The sequence below is a fragment of the Aspergillus udagawae genome (genome assembly GCF_001078395.1).
Source record: "Aspergillus udagawae IFM 46973 DNA, scaffold_9, whole genome shotgun sequence".
Lineage (NCBI taxonomy): Eukaryota > Fungi > Ascomycota > Eurotiomycetes > Eurotiales > Aspergillaceae > Aspergillus > Aspergillus udagawae.
In genome coordinates this window covers 846033-864906 of record NW_025091272.1, presented here as the reverse complement: position 1 = coordinate 864906, position 18874 = coordinate 846033, and the positions used below count along the sequence as shown (strand labels likewise).

Genomic DNA, 18874 nt, shown 5'->3' with positions numbered 1-18874 from the left:
CCTGAACAACGATTGATCAATCTGACTTGCGTTTCAATTTGGAAGACCTGTCTATGTCTCGATGCACAACTCAACTTTGAGAACCTATATGCTTGGGACTTGATTATCGTACCATGCATTTGCAAGCATCATCTGCTTGTTTTGAATCCCCGCTACCAAACACGGCGTTCCTCATTAACATGGAGACGTCGGAACACACCAAGCTTCAAGACGTCATGGCGGTGCTTTACTGGAGGTCATTCTAGATCTAAATCTACCTATGAGGCTGGCTGCCCTTGCGGGTCCCAATGATCATGTATAGGATCACTGGGGTGGCTCTGATAACCGCAACAGTATCGTATACCTTGCTTCGACAGCAAAAATGGCCTGTCGAGTCTGCAAACTATCAACATCTGCAACGGATTTCAAAAGCTGTCATGAAAAGCTTTCGCTGTCTTCTGAGGAGGTAGACGAGCGATTGAGAGTCAACGAGTCCGGTTTTCCAATGTCAGGTCTCAATATAGGGCGCTATGACCGGACAACGTTGCCCAATAACCCCATAGTGGAAGACGCATATTCTGAAGCGATCATTGAAATGGCTGATGGGTGTCGCTTGGGATTCTGGAAATCTATGAGACCACATGTGAATTTTCTTTTAAAGTATAGCCGTCTCTCTCCACCGTTCCTGAAGCTACTGGATTATTCACAAGTCCCCACAGAGGACCTGCTATGTCAACTGCTTTATCAAAGTTGTTGAATCAATCCAGTGGCTCTTGAACTTGAAAAAGTCTATATGATCATCTCATGTGGGGACGCTATAAAGAGCTTCTCTGCCATAAGCCTCCATCCTCAAGTATCACAGAGGACCCGCTCTCTCTAACAGCCGGCCAGATTGCCCAGATCCTCAAGAAAGACTTCACTGGCTCCTGCGATCTCCTCTCAATATATGATTCACGGGCAGTGCTCGGTCGAAGAAACGAGCGAAACACTCGGACCAGTTCGGATTGATCCTAAGTGAAGAAGCGAGGATCCGATCTGAACACCCTGGTGAGGAGGATGTGCCAAAGGATAACCGACTGCTTGGCAGTTTGCTGCCCACAAGAGCCTTTGGCGATCTATTTTACAAGTGGTCAGATGAGATGCAGACCCGAACCCGGAGGCTTTATTGAATGATGGTGGCCTTGGCAGACCGCTGGTTCCCAATGTCACTCCCCCGTATCTGACCTTCCGGCTCGTTGTGACTAGCATAGAGATTCAACCGACGACAGGGAACTTTGTGGTGCTGGCCTCTGATGGTCTGTGGGAGCTTCTGCAATGATGAAGTTGTGACATTAGTGGGACGGTGGATAGATCAGCAGAAGGAATCGGGCGTGGTAAAGGCAAGGGTGGATGGGAGAAGTACATGCCAGGCAGCAGCGAGGGCCCCGCAGGGCTAAACCACCGGAGGCCATGTTCAGTCCATTCAGAAAGACACGTTTGTGCTGGAAGATCGGAACGCTGCTACTCGCCTACTGCGGAATGCACTAGGTGGTCAGCATTATGATGGTCAGATGGTGCGTGCCACGCTCGCACTTTCATACCCGCTTAACAGGAGGTATCGAGACGATCTCACAATCATGGTTATTTTCCTTGTTGATGTCCGGATTCTTCAGCAAAGAGAAAGTGTTAGGTAGCACACGTCTATATTGTCAGACTTTGACGAGCCTAGATCCACATGTAGATACAATATTGAGATCTCATAACCTGTAACCTGAATACACCACTCGCGTAGTATCTCTTGCAATAATCACCTATTCCTGTATCTTGCCGATGTTGCCCTCTTCCGTCGCTTCCTTCGATACTTCAGCCGCAGCTTCTTCGTTTCCAAGTTCGTATGGCGGTGGAGCAAGCTCTCCCTCCTCGCCCCAGACCTTATGCAGCTCCTTTTCAATTTCTTCACGGCGTTGCTTCCACTCGTCAACCTTGTCCAAACGCCTGCGGAGCTCTTGGATCTCCTTCTCAACACCCAGCTTCTCCTTCTCCGTGCCAATTTTCTCAAACTCCCAATGTTCCCCTTCCGCGCCTAGACCTAGTGTGAGGCTGAACGTGTGATACTTTTTCAAGGACACGCGAGTCGAAATCGTGATCAGAGTGATACCTCTGTCCTTCGCCTGTTCATACAGCACGCCCTCGACGTCGGAGGAAACTGCCGAGGTTCCTTCATCAAGGAACGCATAGCGAGGTTCATGGTAGAACAATCTCGCCATGGCCATGCGTTGCTTCTCGCCACCGCTGAGGACGTCCTTCCACTCTTTCCGAGCATTCCAACCACCTTCACGGGCAGGCAGGTATCCCAGACGAGCATCTTCCAAGATCTTCTGAAGTTCAGCATCTGTTCTACCCGCCTCGCGCATGTCAATCTCGGTGTGAGGGTAAATGACTTGATCTCGCAAAGTCCCCACGCTGAGATAGGGCCGCTGAGGGAGGAACATGATACCGTCAAGCCCAAATCCCCGGGGCCGACTGACCAGCCCACGGTAGACCGGCCACAGACCCGCGACAATCCGAGCAATCGCCGATTTACCTACTCCATTCGGTCCTGAAATAAGGAGGTGCTCACCGGAATGCACGATAAAGGACAGCGATTCAATCAACTCATCTCCGCCTCGAGGATAGAGAGCCGGTGCGATAATTGGCACTTGTTCCAGCCGCACTCCGTCGAATCCGTTGTGGATGGTTCCCTGTGCATCTGCCAGAGAGTATAGTTCCGCATGAGAGCCACGTGGAGGGTAGTAGGCATTTGCATGAACTCGGTGGAGTGTGGAGATCAGTGTATAGACCCGCGACGTGTAGCCGGCCAACTCGGAAATGTCCTTGATGCTGTACATCATGCGGCCACCGGCATCAGCCAATGAAAGCATCAGACGCTTGTTTGTGATGAACTCCTTCATGCGGCCCCGTTCGCGACCGGTCTCTTCGTAGGCATCTGCCAGCTCCAAAGCACCGCCTGCACCTCCCCACGCGGGAAGGAAGACCGGCAAAGACGTGATTAGATATCCAAAAGCTGACCAGGCATATTTCAGAATGACGTCCTCAAGCATGTTGTAGCGGATCTTGAGGCTATAAATGCCTTCCATCCACCGCTGCAGATCTTTGAAGCTCCGAAGGAGAAATACTCGCTCGATATCTGCGCCACCGTAGAATGAAATCTCCTCGGCATTAGCAAGCAACCTGGAATGCAGGCCTCGGAAGTCTCCTTCCTTTTTGCCCTCGACAGCCTTGAGCTTTCCAAAAGGCGGAGACAGCTTGCGAAGTATCACTGCTGTGCTGAAATAACCGGTGAGGATGCCACTAAGAGCCAGAGGTCCTAGGGAGCGGTACAGTTGATAGTTGAAGACGAACAAATCCACTAGTGGCTTTCCCATAGAAGAGTAAAGTGCTGCGGCTGCCGAGCAGAAGAGTGTGAGGTCCTGTGTGATAAACTGGTCTGCTCCTTGATCGATACCACCATCCAAGTTCAACAGCTTGTAATAGTTGTTGTCTGTGACGTAGAGATCGTGGATGTACCGCGTGAGCCGTGTCCTAAAAGCGATAGAAACTTTCGACTGAAGGAATTTGATCATGGCGTTGGTATAAGAGGCGAGAGTACCGATACCGCACCACTTCACGAGACCCCACATGAAGGCTCGCCCCTTACCCGCAACGAGGTCTCGGACTATCGCACCGTCCAGCCTTGCAATCAGCAGCGACAAGTATGTTCTTAATAGCAGGAATACACCGTGGCCCATCAGTAGCCCCGTCTCTTTGCTACTCCACCGAGGAACCATGATACTCCACAGACTGAGGAACTGGTGTAGAAACGCCAGATTCAGTCCTGGCTTTGTTGTTGGTGGAGGGATCATCGAGCCTGATTCCTCGTCATTTCCCCGAGCTGACGCTGGTGGGTTCAGAAACAGCCTCCTGTGTGCATCGAATGTCGTAGGCTTCGTCGGGTGGATCCTGACCTTGGAGGTCATCGAGTCTTTGTAGGGCACATAAATTGTACGAGATCCATCCTTGCCCCTGATCCCAGAATTCCGACGCAGTAACCTCCTACCCTGCGCACGCTCCTTCACCTTTCGCTGATACCAATTATACCCTCCATATCCGCTTCCTATGATCGACAACAGAAGTGCTAGCGTTGCAATTAATCTAGAAGTCTTCGATGACTGCTTGACTCGAGTCCGTATGAGATTGGCGTAATGAGTGTACAGCGCAACGAGAGGGTCTTCTCGAGCTCGGAGCGTTGACTGAGCGGCCATCGTACTTAAATTAGTGCACCGCCCGTCTGCTCGTATCGGTGACCGTTCTTCGTCGGTCGAATTTCCTTTGCGGGAGCCAATACACCTATGGCAAGGCGTCGCAGGCCATGAGGGGAGGGCGCCTACACTTTAGACGCGCTTGGTGATGTAGTAAGAAAGACAGATTTCATGAATGTCGACGTCAGAGAAAGAGGGTTTCTCCAAGGAATCTCTCTAGTTGAATATGAGATAAGATATGGCCAGCAGTGATCTTGATGGTTGATGCTGTTGTCAGCAGTTGGTGCTAAGTAGTGCGGGCTTCCATCTGCATGTGAAGACCTCGGGCCAAAGAATGCGGAGTGGCAGTTCCACAGCTGGCCTCACGTGCGGAGCCCCCGGATTCTTTCTCTTGTTAGCTGTCAACATCATTTTGTGATTGACATTTAGGTTTCTGTAGGTTATAGTTTATAGAAGCTAAATTCAGGAACAGTCAAATATCATGATCGGAGGCAAAAGCTGCCCATCTGCCAAGCGATTTCATCCGAATCTGTGCCTGCTGGGGAACCCAAGGCTATTTACTGGGAGACCGACCGGGCCATCTGTATACTACTTCTGTCAGTCGGTCGATCTTCGAAGATGGGTCCTCAAACGTTTAGCAGGCTAAATCGGAGGAACACTCCCCGAATTTCGAATCATCTCGAAATCTATGAGGGAGACATCTTCTGGGATGCCCTACGGTCCCTCTCATCATATTGCGTCTCACTGTCATCTGTTAGAACTCGACGGACCTACGCAGTTAACGAGCTCATTTCAGCCTCTAATAGTCAGTTGAGTGTTGCAGACAGAAGGAAGCTGCTTCTGATTCTTCAGTAATGATAGCCTAAAGCCCATCTCGGATTAATATGTAGAAAAGCAAATGAATCGTGGATGGATGGCGAGGTGCAGTGCGTCCAAATGGTCCCAACCACTATTACTGAGAATGGTAGGACTAAAGAGGACAAAGAATCGGATTTGAGGATTATGAGAATGCCAATAAACAAATCACTGAAAAATCGCTGGTCAGAAAGACCTAAAAAGACAGAACGACATGATCATTCAGGTCTCCGTCGTGGACTGAGAAACTGGCCATTCCAAAGCGAGGATTTGGCGCCTGCTTATGGGCTATGGAGAACTAAGGTGGAGATGACGGGCAGGGATCTTGGGAGAAACTGTCAAATCAGACCTCTGGACATCAACGGAGACTAGAAGATATTCTTCATGATCTCCACTATCCAAGATGCCTTTCGCCAGTGGATGAATCAATTCAATAGTCGCCTCCCGTAGGTCTCCCTGTCAGTCACACTTGATTTATCTGAGAGTCTGAGTACGTGCGTCAGTAATACTATGCGGTTTGCGACAGTAGAGGGGTGGGGAGGGAAAGAAATCCTCCATGACTTGGTCATGAGAGACAAAAGAATGCAGCGCCAGGGGAGGGGTGGCACAGCAATGTGGAAACACAAATCACTACCTTACGCGAGGATACAGTATGATTTCACTATCAGATAGAACTAATATTGACATTTGAGAAGCTACATGATTGTTCCTATACATTAAATTGGGATATTGACCGAGTAAATTCACCAATACTACCTAGAGAATCAGCCTGCTAAGTATACCAGGGCACCTATTATTAAGACTTTCACGGCAAAATAGAGAACAATGGGGGAGACCGAAAAAGACGGACTCGATATAAACCTATAAACAATGGCAAACAAGCAATGATGCATGGCAACTTTTTGTGTCCTACCCGATTTATTACTATACCTTTAGACATATCCCCCATTGAGCTGCGCGAGAACTGCAACCCAACTCTACCTAGTTGGTTTGTATGAAATATTAGTGCGTAAAACAATTACGGATTTACTGGAAAGTTGATTCATCTTCCCACTTGATCTGATACAAATATGATTGGCTCAGATTATATAGTGGGCGATATACTAGTAAGGTAGTAATCTGCAGCCCTGCATCAGTGCATCAGTGCATCCTCTCAAAGATCCAGAGTCCAGACCAATGTAGCTTGTATTTTCTGTTCCTCCCCATCGCAGACTAGGCGCACGGCACCTCTTCCCAATTTTTCCCCTCTCTTGGGCTTCTCCTCGCACGTTCTCCTCTCAGTCTCTCCCCTTTCCCACCCCCCGGACAGAGAGGTTGGCTAGCCAGTCAAGGAGCTAAAATACAGCCATCCCCCCGAACATTCCCATTATGGGCCTCGTTTTGGCTGATCTTACCAGTTAACATCTTTTGTTTCGTGCCATTGTAACATACTATTGAGTAACAGGTCCATTAAGGTCACAATTTAGCTATTAACCGCACGAACCCACCTACTCAGAGGAAATCCCATTGCTGCAGATCCGATAACTTTCTGTCCGAATAAATGACCTTGTTTTCTTCCTGGCCTGCCTGAGCAAATGGACAGCCTATCTTAGCCACTTTAAGCAAATTTCCGAAGTCAGCCAACCTACAGCCGCGAGGTCAAGTGGTACCTCTTTATTTGCGGTCCTGTATCGCTTCTTCCCCCTAACACGACCCTGGTTTGGTGTTGCCACGTGACTTCCCCGGCCCATTCATGAGGTTGAATTTCATCCATCATCCATCAGCCTCCGTCCTATCATACCATCCCAGATTGAAGCTGGAAACGCATTTCTCTCTTCTTCCTCGCCAGCTGTGTGTTTTGCTGTGATTCCACAGGGTGGATCGAGTGGTTTGGCGACTCGCAACTCTTCCTGCCACGACCTTTCTTAGTAGTGCTGCACACTAGCCTCATTTAAGGCGGTAGTCCCGACCTGGAAGCTAAGCACTTTACCTCTCCGACTGCTCGATCCAGGAGGCTGTGACTTTACATCTCTCGAGCCGCGTTGCCCCCTCTCGGCGGAACCCTGGTGGTCATCAAGTGTGTGTTTCGACATAACACATCGCCGTTATATCTCCTACGCCTCTTGAATTTTGTTATTCTTGACCCCGTGAATCTCGCTCTGCTAGCCTCCAGATGCTTGGAGGGAGCTCCGAGCGAGATTCTCCGCCCAACACATCCAGTAAGCCCACAGGAGAAGTGCCGATGCCTGTCAACGCGGACAACACCGACTCAGGTAAGACCAAATCTGCTTGTCGCTGCTGTCATATTCCATCACTGCGGATCGTCGCGGACCGATTACAGAGTTGCTAACGTTGTTCCGACCAGGTCCTGGATCGTCGCTTCAGGACAATGCCAAAGACTCAGATGCCTCTCCTCTGTCGAAACCGTTAGAGCCTACTGACCCTGCTTCTGCGCCCATCCCATCAACTCAGGCCATCGGGAGCCCCAATCCCCCGACAAATACGAGCGATCCGTCCAAGCAGCAACATTTGCTGGTCCCAAGTCAATCGCGTTCATCATCGAAGGCGGATGGTCAATCAACGTTAGACAATAGACAGGATGCCGCGCATGATGATTCGGAAAACACGCTTCGAGGTTCGAGAAGGAGCATCTTAAAGGGGCGGAGGGACAGAAGTAGAGGGAGTAGCAAGAGATCTTGGCGGCCATCTCAGGGGCCAACAGGTACCGATGAGCAAAAGACAGCGACTAATTCTGAGGCGCGGGACAATCCCAAACCAGAAACCAAGCCCAAGGTTACGCTCAGGCTGTTCGCCTTTCTAAGTTGCTGCTCGTCATCTGGTGTCGATCCGGATGACTCTGCCATTCCGCCGAAGAAGACTGCCCGGCGACCTTCGGTCCCTGCAACCCAGCCTACACCGGAGAAAGCGGATCTCAATGTCAATCATTCGAGTCGGACGGAATCTGAAGAAGCAAAACTCTTTGGAGAGGAGAAGCCAAACTTGACTGTAACTTCAAATCAACCTTCCAAGGAGGAGGATAAAACTGCCAGTACCTCCGAGGAAGCCGCTCAGCTAGGTGGCAACCTGTCAGCTTCTGATAAATTCGAATCCAGCCATGAACCATCCTCCCATAATGGCCAAGTTGATACTACTCGCTCTGACGCCCCTCATAATGCTCAAATCCCAGTCATAGTGGCAACTGAGACAGAGGAACCCAACGATCTCGCGATCAAACCGGAAGAGCCTGCGGTATCACTGCCACTGCACGTTGAGGACAGCTCAGGCTCTATCGAAGCGCAACCAACTTCGTCTGCGGTCGAATACAACGACGTAAAGTCATCGCACGAAGAGGAAACTAGTCTGCCAGCCGAAATTCCTCTCCCTCCCCCTCCGCAAGTTCCTGTGGGAAAACAAATACAGATCGCGACTCTCGAAAGACCCCAGCAATGGCTTCTACCCCCTCCCTTGCCGCATTTGCGGAACCGGAAATGTCTGGTCCTTGACTTGGATGAGACGCTGGTCCACAGTAGCTTCAAGGTAATTCGCCAGCCTCTAAGCCCTTTCATGTAGCGAGCTGCACGTTTCTGACACACCACCGCAGGTTCTCGAGCGTGCCGATTTCACAATCCCTGTGGAGATCGAAGGCCAGTACCACAACATCTATGTGATCAAACGACCTGGAGTCGACCAGTTCATGAAGCGTGTTGGGGAATTGTACGAGGTGGTTGTCTTTACTGCCTCTGTTTCTAAGGTGAGTTTTCCTATCCCAATACCATTCCATGGATGGTTTCTGATTTGGACGAAAGTACGGCGATCCTCTACTGGATCAACTTGACATCCATAATGTTGTTCACCACAGGCTCTTTAGAGACAGTTGCTACAACCATCAAGGTAATTATGTCAAGGTCAGTAGCCTCCTTTTGCAGCGAAGATCATGATGAGAGCCAGCCATTGATATCTCTACTCTAGGACCTCTCACAGGTTGGCCGTGATCTTCGAGAGACGATTATCATCGACAATTCTCCAACTTCATACATTTTTCACCCTCAACACGCGATACCCATCAGCAGCTGGTTCTCTGACGCCCACGATAACGAGCTTCTCGACTTGATTCCTGTCCTCGAAGACCTTGCTGGCGCACAGGTAAAAGACGTTAGCCTGGTCCTCGACGTTGCGATGTAATCTGTGTAACTTTATCTCTTCCCGGCATTTTCCCCATCGAGCTACAGTCTCGATCTTTTACGTGATTGCAAAAAGAACGGCTCCCCCGGAACCGATTTCAATTGTTCGAGACATACGGAGGCGCGTCTTTCGTCATTCAAGCACTACCAAATCAGGAGGAGAAAAGTGCAAGCATCTTTTACCAGAACCTGCGAGGGTCACAGCTTATGTTTGAATCTAGCATAATCACTTCTTCTGACGTTTTGCCCTACCCCTTTTTCTATTCTCCCTTCCTGTGGCCCATATAGATGTGTGGGACCAGCATTTTGGTTTCGCCTGTCTGTGATTTTTCTAGACTGAGTCTTACCTATTCATCACCCATCCTATTTCTTTGTTCCAGCATCCTCTCCGATCCCGTCTCCGTTTCTTCTGCACTCCAAGCGAGCACATACCATATCCCCTCCCCCCCAGTTTCGTTCCCCTTCTCCCTTGTTCTTTTCATTGATCTGTTGCTGTGTGAGACTCTCTTGCATCAAGCAGGCGTCTATCTCGGCTTGTAGCCGAAGACTAGGTCTCATATACACGCTCCTCTGTCATCAACATTCTTTCTGCTTCAAATCCCCGCGCTTCATTCCCAGCATCAACGTCCCTCCAGAGCGCACGCCGCTGTCCAGTCCGTCGATACCTTTCTTTGTTGTTTTGTGATTACCCCTTCAACGCCAGCGTCCTCTTGTCATTCTTCAGCCCTGATTCGTTCCTTGGAACTCTGCCTAAGGAGCGGCATCTCCATAAAGGTCCCAGTGTGCAGGTCACTGTCCCTGGTATTTCGCAAAGCGTACCGTTGATTCCACACTTGGCGCAGAATTGTGACCTTTTAATGTATATGTACCTTGGCTCCGGCGCATGTGCTGTATATAAAAGCTCTTCCCCGAATACAGCTTGAACCATGTCCGATGACAATACCGTAAAGAAGACATAGGCAAAGTAATTGCGAACCTCATTTTCAGTTAATTGATTGCATCATAATTCTTCTAATAACATGGACATGATGCTGGCGGATTGTCCCTTGCTCTTCTGACAGAAGGCGGACGGGGAAATATGGCCCAGTAATGACTAGCGAAGAATAATCATCATCATCACCTGCACGCCACCACCATAGTACCAAAGACTTTCACGTTCAGGATAAAGAGCTACTTGCTTTTTCATGTGACTTCAGCCATCTCAATGCCCAAATAACTGCGCTCTGCGAGTTTCTTCTAGACCCTCTATAAACGTGTTCACCTGCCCGGTTCTGCCCCTCTTTACGCAGAAGAGCTCCCCCGCACTCCGTTACACGTTCCTCGGAGCCAACGACCAAAAAAAATCTCTCCGTCTGAGCTCACAAACACTTTGCAACGATGAAAGACAGTAAAGGCTGGGATGGAAAGCTGAGAGTCGAGCCTAAGGCTACGATCACGAATCCAGAGGCCCTGGAGGATCCAAATTACTCAGATTCTGATGCGCCACCAGTTGAGGAGATTGAGGCTGATGAGGGTAGGTCAATTTCCCTGTCTGAGACGTACCGGGGCATTGGCTGCAGTTGTGTTCCAGACTGATATTTGACTGTCGGCGCGTTTCGGGGGAAACTCGAATGGCTAATTGTTGGCAGATCTGCTTGAGGATGAGGATCGAGAGACGCAAGTATGTTTTCGCCTACAACAGGGTCCTAGTTTGGGGACTCGGGGCTCATGGCATCCTAGGAAATCGACCTCGTACATTTTCGCATCACTTCGATCCCAGCTTTGCGACTAGAACGATTCCCAAATCTCCAGGTATGTTGGCCCGCAGCAGCCCATGCGGCTTCCAAGGCTAACGGTATGATTCATGTAGAGAATATGCCTCCGACAGAACCAGATTACTCGCATCGACTTCCCCTCCGAAATCGCGCCCACGCTGCTCGAACTCGACCTCTACGATAACCTTATTTCGCACGTCAAGGGTCTCGATGAGTTCCGGGACTTGACGAGTCTAGATCTGAGCTTCAACAAGATCAAGCACATCAAGAATATCTCGCATTTGGTGAATCTGACGGATCTATACTTTGTTCAGAACAGGATATCCAAGATTGAGGGGTTGGAGGGCTTGACGAAGTTGCGGAATCTAGAGCTGGGGGCGAACAGGATTAGGGTGCGTGAATTCTAATGACACGAAGGAGGACTGGGCTGAATGCAGCAGGAAATCGAGAATCTTGACACTCTGACCTCGTTGGAGGAGCTCTGGCTTGGGAAGAACAAGATTACAGAAATGAAGGTTTGTCTCTTAGTTTGCCATATTCCCGACCAGGCTAACTCAACCCAGAACCTCGACGCGCTGTCGAACCTCCGCATCATCTCCATCCAGTCGAATCGGCTCACCAGCATTACTGGTCTCTCCTCGCTCAAGAACCTCGAAGAACTCTACCTATCCCACAACGCCATCACCGACCTCAGCGGACTCGAGTCCAATACCTCGTTGCGCGTCCTGGATTTCTCCAATAACCAAGTTTCGAAGCTGGAACACATCTCCCATCTGAAGAATCTGGAGGAGCTGTGGGCGTCCAACAACGAACTCTCGAGCTTTGAGGAGGTGGAGCGCGAGTTGAAGGATAAAGAGAAGCTGCAGACGGTATATTTTGAAGGGAACCCATTGCAGACCAAAGGGCCGGCGGTGTATCGAAACAAGGTGCGGTTGGCGCTGCCGCAAATTATGCAGATTGATGCGAGTAAGTTAACTTCCGTGGCTGTTCGGGCCCTAGGATGGGTTGCTAATGATTTCTAGCCTTTGTTCGGGTCGGGTGATGTTGTATGGCAAGGTATACATTGATAATGATTATGATAACAATGCATTTGTGGGCTGGATCGCCCAAATTCCCTCTCGTCTAGACTATACAGCTATAGGAGGCTTCTCTGTGTAGAAATAGAGTATGACATTCATGGTCAATGCCGTATGGTTGACTCTGCCAACCGTATTCGTAAGTGTTGCAGGAATCGGCTCACGAGGTAGTTGCGTATGGCCTCGTGTGGACGTACTGTATGTCCTCCGCGAGCAATATCTGGCCTTGACCGCGGTGTATACACGTCCCGGTCATCTCAGTGACTGCCAACCGATCTCGCTTTGTTTTCCAACAGCCTGGAGTTGGCGCAAAAGCATCCACATCCACGGTGACGCGGTGAAGTCTCTGCATGCTTCTTTGGCCATGTCGAGACCGAAAATCGTTACGAAGCTCTGATTGCACACTCGTCCACTCATCTCTCCCCCAACCTATCCACTCCGGCCTCCTCTCGATCTTCCCTCCCAGCTTCCTCCTGCACGTGCCCCTCCTTCCCGTCCTCTAGGATACTCTCCCCAAGACCCTCCCGATACAACCTCATCAACGACGTGGCGCCCAACCGCTTATTCTCCTTCATCATCTGCCTCTTCACGCGGAACGGCTCATGCCGCTTCCGACTCATCGTCTCGTCCGCCAGTTCCTTCAGCGGGATCCCCGTCTTCATGAGGTCCCGGTACTGGTACGTCGAGTCGTAGACGCGGAAGGTCCCGTGGAAGGGGTTTCGCTGGAGCGCAGACTCGTGGTTATGCCGGGACGGGAGGATCTCGCATCTCAGGAACTCTGGTTTGGCTCTTGCATATGCTTTTTGGGCTCTTGATGGTGGCGGTGACTCGAACTGAGCGTCGTGGTTATGGGTATGGGCAGGGTCGGTGTTGGGGAGGCGGATGGTTAGCGGGGAGGAGGAGAGGGCTTGTTTTGCGGCGTCGGGGGAGTCGAAGATGGCGAGGATGGGGCGTGTGGGTGCTTTCGAGGTGTTGGTCGTGTCGTACTTATTTTATTCCTTTGTCAGAATTGAGGAGCGAGTTGGAGGGGGAGAAGGCGACGTACCTTTAGGTTTCGGAATGTGACGACTTCGCCGAACTTTTGTAGAGCGCTGAGGATGAGTTTGCTTTCGGCGAGGGAAATGGGGTTAGGGTTTGCGACGATGTGGATTGACTGCGAGGCGAGGCGCCCGGCAGGAGAGGGCATTGTGTTTGGGAAGTTGATTCTGCTGTATGCATTGATTTGTCGCGGATAGAAGTGGTGATTGATGGTGAGGCCGATGATGCTGTCTCGGCGTGTTGTCGCTCCGATAGCCGATCTACCTACCGAGTATCAAACCTGCAGCCTTTCACTATTCATCTGGCTAGAATATGATGCTACTGGGATATTTTGTATGAGTTTCATGCGGTCTATTCATGAATGCATGCATTGAGGTCATAACTATATACTGGGGAAAAAAAATATGGTATTTTACTTTAAGCATAAGACATCAATCATCATCCACCAACAGACCAAGCAGTTGTTTCCCGCCTACAGTTCTGCGGTACCACCCGGACCACCGGAATCTATCCGTGCGTTTAGAAGATGGGAGCGTAGAAGCCGTACTAAAAGAGAAACGAGTTAGTGATTTGAAATGGCATAAAGACGGGTAGGTTGAACTTACAGCAAGAGGGTCGTTGAATCTGAGGTCCCGGTTCAGGGAGCTGATGGCCTCAATCTCGCTGGCATCCAGATCCCAGCCGGTGACTTCGAGGTTCTGAGCCAGACGGGTGGGGTCGTTGCTCTTGGGGATGACGGCAATGTTGCGTTGCGTAGCCCAGCGCAGCAGGACCTGAGCGGGAGTCTTGCCGTGCTTCTGAGAGATACCCTTGATAAGGTCGTGGTCGAACAGCTTGGGAGTGTCATGAGCATGCTTCAGGTCCAGCTCGACGAAGCTCAGGGGACCGAACGAGGAGTACGCAGTCACGGCAATGCCCTCCTTCTGGGCATAGGTGACAAGGCGCTCCTGGGTGAGGTAAGGGTGGTGTTCGATCTGGAGGGTGGCAGGGCGGATACGAGCGTAGCGCAGCAGATCCATCAGCAACTGAGCGCTGAAGTTGCTGACACCGATGCTGCGGGCGAGCTTCTCGTCGACCAGCGACTCCATAGCGGTCCAGGTCTCCTGAATGGAGGCATTGCTGAACTCCAGCTTGTCGTTCTCGGACAGCCACCCGGGAGGGTACCGGACGGCAGGATCGACATACTTGAGGGCAATGGGGAAGTGGACAATGTACAAGTCGAAGTAGTCAATGCCCCAGTCGGCCAGCTGCTTGCGGCAGATGGGCGCGACGCGCTCACCGTCGTGGAAGCTGTTCCAGAGCTTGGACACAATGAAGAGCTCTTCACGCTTCACAATGCCTTCCTGAATGGCACGGGCAACACCCTTGCCAGCCTCGACCTCGTTGCCGTAATCTGCGACGGTCAGGAATCTGTCGGTCTGTCTTTTCGGTGGAGATCGAGAACATGAGGTTTACTCACCGCAGGCGCCGTCGAAGAGACGGTAGCCAGCCTTGATGGCATGGTAGATCTGGTCGGCGCAAGTCTCATTGTTGACCTTCCAGAGGCCGAAGCCCACGAGGGGCATCTCATAACCGCTGTTGAGCTTGACGGATGGGGTAGTCATTGTGAATATCTTGATTCCAACAGAATCGAATCTAATTTGACGTTGAGACGGATAAGAAAACTCGTAAAAGAAGCTCTTACAGGCAATCGATTGCAGGAAGACGCAGGACTTACAGGAAAGAAGAGCGGTAGCTGGCGGATATTATTCTTCTCAAGTAGTAGGAGGGGGAGGGGCAGCAGATAAAAGGCACGCGCGCATCATGGTCAAAAATCATCCCCAAATTTATCTGGCCTGGGCTACTGGCTGCTCCATACCAACCCCATCTGGGATAAAACTCGGCAGGGGTATATTGCGCTGGGAAAGCCAATGAGCCGTCGACTAAGCCGGACGTTGAGGCTAAAGTGCGTTGGTAAGTGGGATGGTTAACACCGGCTAAATGACGTGTTTCTGCCGCCGGCTGAATTCCACCGACGAAAAAAAGATATCTCCAGCAGTTAGAGAGAGGGACCAAGTTACCACGGATCCCGACGGAGCGATCCCGTCGGAGCGAAATTGCCTAACGGAGTAGATAGTTCCGAAATCTTCGCTATGAACTATCCATAATCTATCAGCGGTTCGTTGAGTTGAGTCCAGAAAATCCACCTGTAGAATTCCGGCAAAAAGTGACGGCCGATATCGAAGGACTTCCCCACTATATCCATCGACACACTGAAAGGACCGATATCAGGCGCGGAAGCAGAAGGACACGGTGCCATTAATATTACTAGAAAGATTATGATACATCGAAGGACTTTGAGAATAATAAGAGAGAGAATGAGAAAACATATTAAGTACTCCGGAAAGTGAACACCAACCCCTGGAGGAAACGACCCAAGCGCAACAGCAATGCTGCGCTAAGATCTCAATATAAAAGACACCGAAGTAGAGGAAGAGATGAAAGAGGGAAGAAACGAAAATGGTATCTGAACACATTTTTGGCAATACAATTACCATTAAGAATAGAAAGAGTTTCCAATGGATATAGTCCTTCAGTGGACCGCCTCAGCTGCATTGGTATCTGTATAGGCGGCACTGGCATGATCGGGTCCTGCCCCATTCATGCCAGGATCGTCAGGCATGCTGCCCACGATCTTGTCCATCAGGTCATCCGGTCCCATCAAGCCCTCGAAACCGTTTGGGTGCGACTCGCGGGATGCCGGCGTCTGATGGTCGTGGTGATGGTACGGAAGGTGCGTGTAGTTGTTGGAGCCAACGTCGCTTGGAATGCTCGTCGAAGGAATCGGAGGGCCCCATGCGCTCTGGCTATGTCCGATTTCGTCCATTGACTGCGACCCAGAACCAAAGATATTGTTCAAAACATTGCTACTGTCGTGGACGCTAACTCCGTGCTCCTGAGAGGGCACGTAGTGGTTGTCATGGCTCAAGGTGTACCCAGCAAGATTATGGTGCGACAGGGACATGTCATGGACATTGAGCATCACAGGTCCGCCGCTGGAGACATTGAGACTTGATGGCTGACTGTTCTCCTGCGGCGGCATGCCTGAGAAGGAATCCAGGATGGAAGTTACAGCAGTTCTATCCTGTAGTCCATCTTCGGGTTTGGTGACTGAGTTCAAGAAGTCAAAGGAGCCTGTCGGATGATACATATTGGACATGTTCTCATGCGGTGGCGGGTACAAAGGCCAATGCGGTTGAGAACTTCCGGTGTGGTGCAACATGTCGTGAGCTTGATGCGCGTGATACATGTTCGGGGGCTGTGGTTTTAGTAAAATCGAATCGAGAGACAACGGGGGCAGGTCAACCCCCGTGGCCGGCTTGGGACTATTCATTATCGTTCGGTCGGGTGGAGGAATCAGCTTCCTCCAGGTTGTCAACCCAACCTCCTCGTCAGGTCGAGTCTGCCGGAACTTCCATAGTAAGATTGCCATCCTCTTGCTGCCGTCGCTGAGATGCCCAGAGCCCTGATGAGAGACTCGCCGCGAGTTTTGAGGGATCGCTCGAATTTCTTGGACCGCGGACAGAGAGAGGAAGAACTTTCTGATATTCTCATCCGCATTCTGGTGCCGTCCTGATTTTTCGGCCATTTGCTTGTCCTGCGTGAGTTCTGTGAATAGCTTCGCCCACCACGACGACTCAAATGGGGGTTTCACTTTGGTGGACACCGGTCTGGCAAGCTTGTGATCGGCCTTCGACGACCGATGGCCTTCATAGATGTATGTGCTACATGTCCAATTGTCCATCTGACTGAGTATCGTGGCATCAGTCATGCCAGGAGGTGCAAAGTCTATATCCAACTGAATGCCCAGCTTGGAACCTGGCGGGGGGAAATCATTCATGAGCTTCAGGCTTGCTTCGAGCAGAATGATCTCGCAGTCCAAGGGGCCGTCCAGCTCCTCCATCACGGAGTTCAGATGAGGGAAAGTAGTTCGCCAGTCCCTGACATTCTCCAGGGGCGTAGGGGGAGCGACAGGGTGGTATTGGTCTCCTTGTAGGCATGTGTACACATGGAAGGCTTTGTCGGCCTGACTCGCCTGCTGAGGCGCACTCACCCACATGTCAAAATTGAAGCCATGGATCGCATCGGTACTCCGTTCATGCAAGTTCGAGCCCAGTGTGAAATGGGGCGGAGGAAGCTCCCCAACGTAAGGCTGCACTGGCCTCAGATGATCATGGTAAGCCGCGTGCATGTGCCCACCATAGTGACTGGGCAGAGGATGGTCCAGCGAAGTTCTCCATTTGGGACCAACTGACTGATGTTGATTGCTTGAACGGTCCGCCGGTTGCTCTCGAACGAGTCTCTCCCCTGAATATTCTCATGTTAATGTAAGTCGTCGAATGGTAGAATGAGGATTCACTTGGAGCAAGTGGCCTTACAATCGGGATCACCCTTGAGAAAGGAGTCGAGAACCTGCAAGTGACTTGAAACTTGCTTTCTTGTCCTCTTCTTGCCGGTCATCTTGTAGATATACTCTGCAATGAGTTCGTTTCGGCCATACGACTTTCCTCGTTCAGACCACTTCCTTCTACCCATCGGCGGGTTTGCCTCCAGCGCTAAACAGTGTTACCACATACAGTACCAAAAATCGATGTCAATAGCAGACTGTCAGTTACCTTGCTGGAAAGCGTCCTCGAGCTCATCAGACCAGACCGGTTCCCCATCCTTGCCAGTGTCCCGCCGTGGTCGTGCCCGATACTCCAAATACTTTTGAGATTTGAGGTAGCTTCTTCCCCTACGAGCGCCAGAATGGTTCGGACCGAGTGATTGGACACGTCGAAGCTTTTTCGCTTGGACTCGAGCGTTTAGGATGTGGTGAGGATGCAGACTGGTAGCCGTGGGCATGGGATGAGGGTGCACAGGTGCATGGGAATATTTATACGCTAGATGCTGTAGATGGTCATCACGACCAGTCACACCACCGTGAAGGATAGCGTCTGAGTACGACTGTACATTGCCCGAGGTGTTCTGGAGAGCTCGATCCGTATGATGTCCGATGTTCTCCAGACTTGACTGATGCTGAGGCGCAATACACTCGGGCTGCCAGTCAGTAGCCATCGGGGGTGGACACCAACAAAGGGCTCTTGGGAAAGAATGACAGATTCCAAAGAGAAGGGTGTGATGAGGCCCGCGAAATGCTTACTGCCTGGCTAAGAACGCAGCAGTCACCAAGAGCGATCAAGAACGCAGATGATGGGAAGAGAATGTAAGAACCTGGGAAAGAGAATGTGGGTGCGAACAACAAGATGTTTATAGGGAAGCATCTTCCCTTGACGCCGGGAGGGTTATCAAAGCCCTAGTATCTACATTGCTCGACCGTGCTGCTTGTTTGGTAGTAGCCCTTCGAGCGCACCCTCGGTCGTTCAAGGCGGCCTTTTGCCCTGTGCTTCACGCGTCCAAACAAGGTGACGAGGAGAATAGGGCAGCGGCCGCCTTGCTGCAACAAATCAGGAGTGAGGAAGAAGCATGAGTTGGAGGGGAAAAATAAGGGGATGCAAGGGGCGCTCACAGAGGGCACGATCCAGTGAGCACCTGCTCGGGGATTTTGATGCTGCGCACATTCAAAACCGGCGATCGCTGTTCAAGCAGGTACGAATGAGCCAGGTCCAGTTGAGAGGTGGCAAAGACTCAAGAATGCAAGACGTTGGACAACATAACTGAGGAATGTCGAAGCTCTTTACTAAAAGGACATGAGG

The 18874-nt window shown here is 50.9% G+C and overlaps 6 protein-coding genes across 6 annotated transcripts; 2 read left to right on the top strand and 4 right to left on the bottom strand.

The window, feature by feature from the left end:
- Positions 1–1769: 1769 nt before the first annotated feature.
- On the bottom strand, positions 1770–4259 carry pxa1 (putative peroxisomal ABC transporter (PXA1); the record flags this gene model as incomplete). The annotated part of the gene is made up of 1 exon (XM_043295372.1): positions 1770–4259. One exon carries the CDS (start codon positions 4257–4259, stop codon positions 1770–1772), a length of 2490 nt encoding a protein of 829 aa, XP_043151307.1.
- A 3004-nt stretch (positions 4260–7263) lies between these two features.
- psrA (putative general stress response phosphoprotein phosphatase Psr1/2) lies at positions 7264–9272 on the top strand (the record flags this gene model as incomplete). The annotated part of the gene is made up of 5 exons (XM_043295371.1): positions 7264–7363; positions 7456–8627; positions 8692–8841; positions 8897–8995; positions 9060–9272. 5 exons carry the CDS (start codon positions 7264–7266, stop codon positions 9270–9272), a joined length of 1734 nt encoding a protein of 577 aa, XP_043151306.1.
- A 1376-nt stretch (positions 9273–10648) lies between these two features.
- On the top strand, positions 10649–12047 carry Aud_010534 (putative protein phosphatase PP1 regulatory subunit Sds22; the record flags this gene model as incomplete). The annotated part of the gene is made up of 6 exons (XM_043295370.1): positions 10649–10784; positions 10900–10931; positions 10991–11062; positions 11121–11417; positions 11466–11540; positions 11589–12047. 6 exons carry the CDS (start codon positions 10649–10651, stop codon positions 12045–12047), a joined length of 1071 nt encoding a protein of 356 aa, XP_043151305.1.
- Positions 12048–12514: 467 nt separating this feature from the next.
- Aud_010533 (uncharacterized protein) lies at positions 12515–13287 on the bottom strand (the record flags this gene model as incomplete). Its single annotated transcript, XM_043295369.1, has 2 exons — positions 12515–13087; positions 13147–13287. The coding sequence occupies 2 exons, from the start codon at positions 13285–13287 to the stop codon at positions 12515–12517; spliced, it is 714 nt and encodes a 237-aa protein (XP_043151304.1).
- A 371-nt stretch (positions 13288–13658) lies between these two features.
- Positions 13659–14743, bottom strand: Aud_010532 (aldo/keto reductase; the record flags this gene model as incomplete). Its single annotated transcript, XM_043295368.1, has 3 exons — positions 13659–13685; positions 13745–14532; positions 14599–14743. The coding sequence occupies 3 exons, from the start codon at positions 14741–14743 to the stop codon at positions 13659–13661; spliced, it is 960 nt and encodes a 319-aa protein (XP_043151303.1).
- A 968-nt stretch (positions 14744–15711) lies between these two features.
- abaA (transcription factor AbaA) lies at positions 15712–18236 on the bottom strand (the record flags this gene model as incomplete). The annotated part of the gene is made up of 3 exons (XM_043295367.1): positions 15712–17486; positions 17558–17734; positions 17795–18236. 3 exons carry the CDS (start codon positions 18234–18236, stop codon positions 15712–15714), a joined length of 2394 nt encoding a protein of 797 aa, XP_043151302.1.
- Positions 18237–18874: the final 638 nt, after the last annotated feature.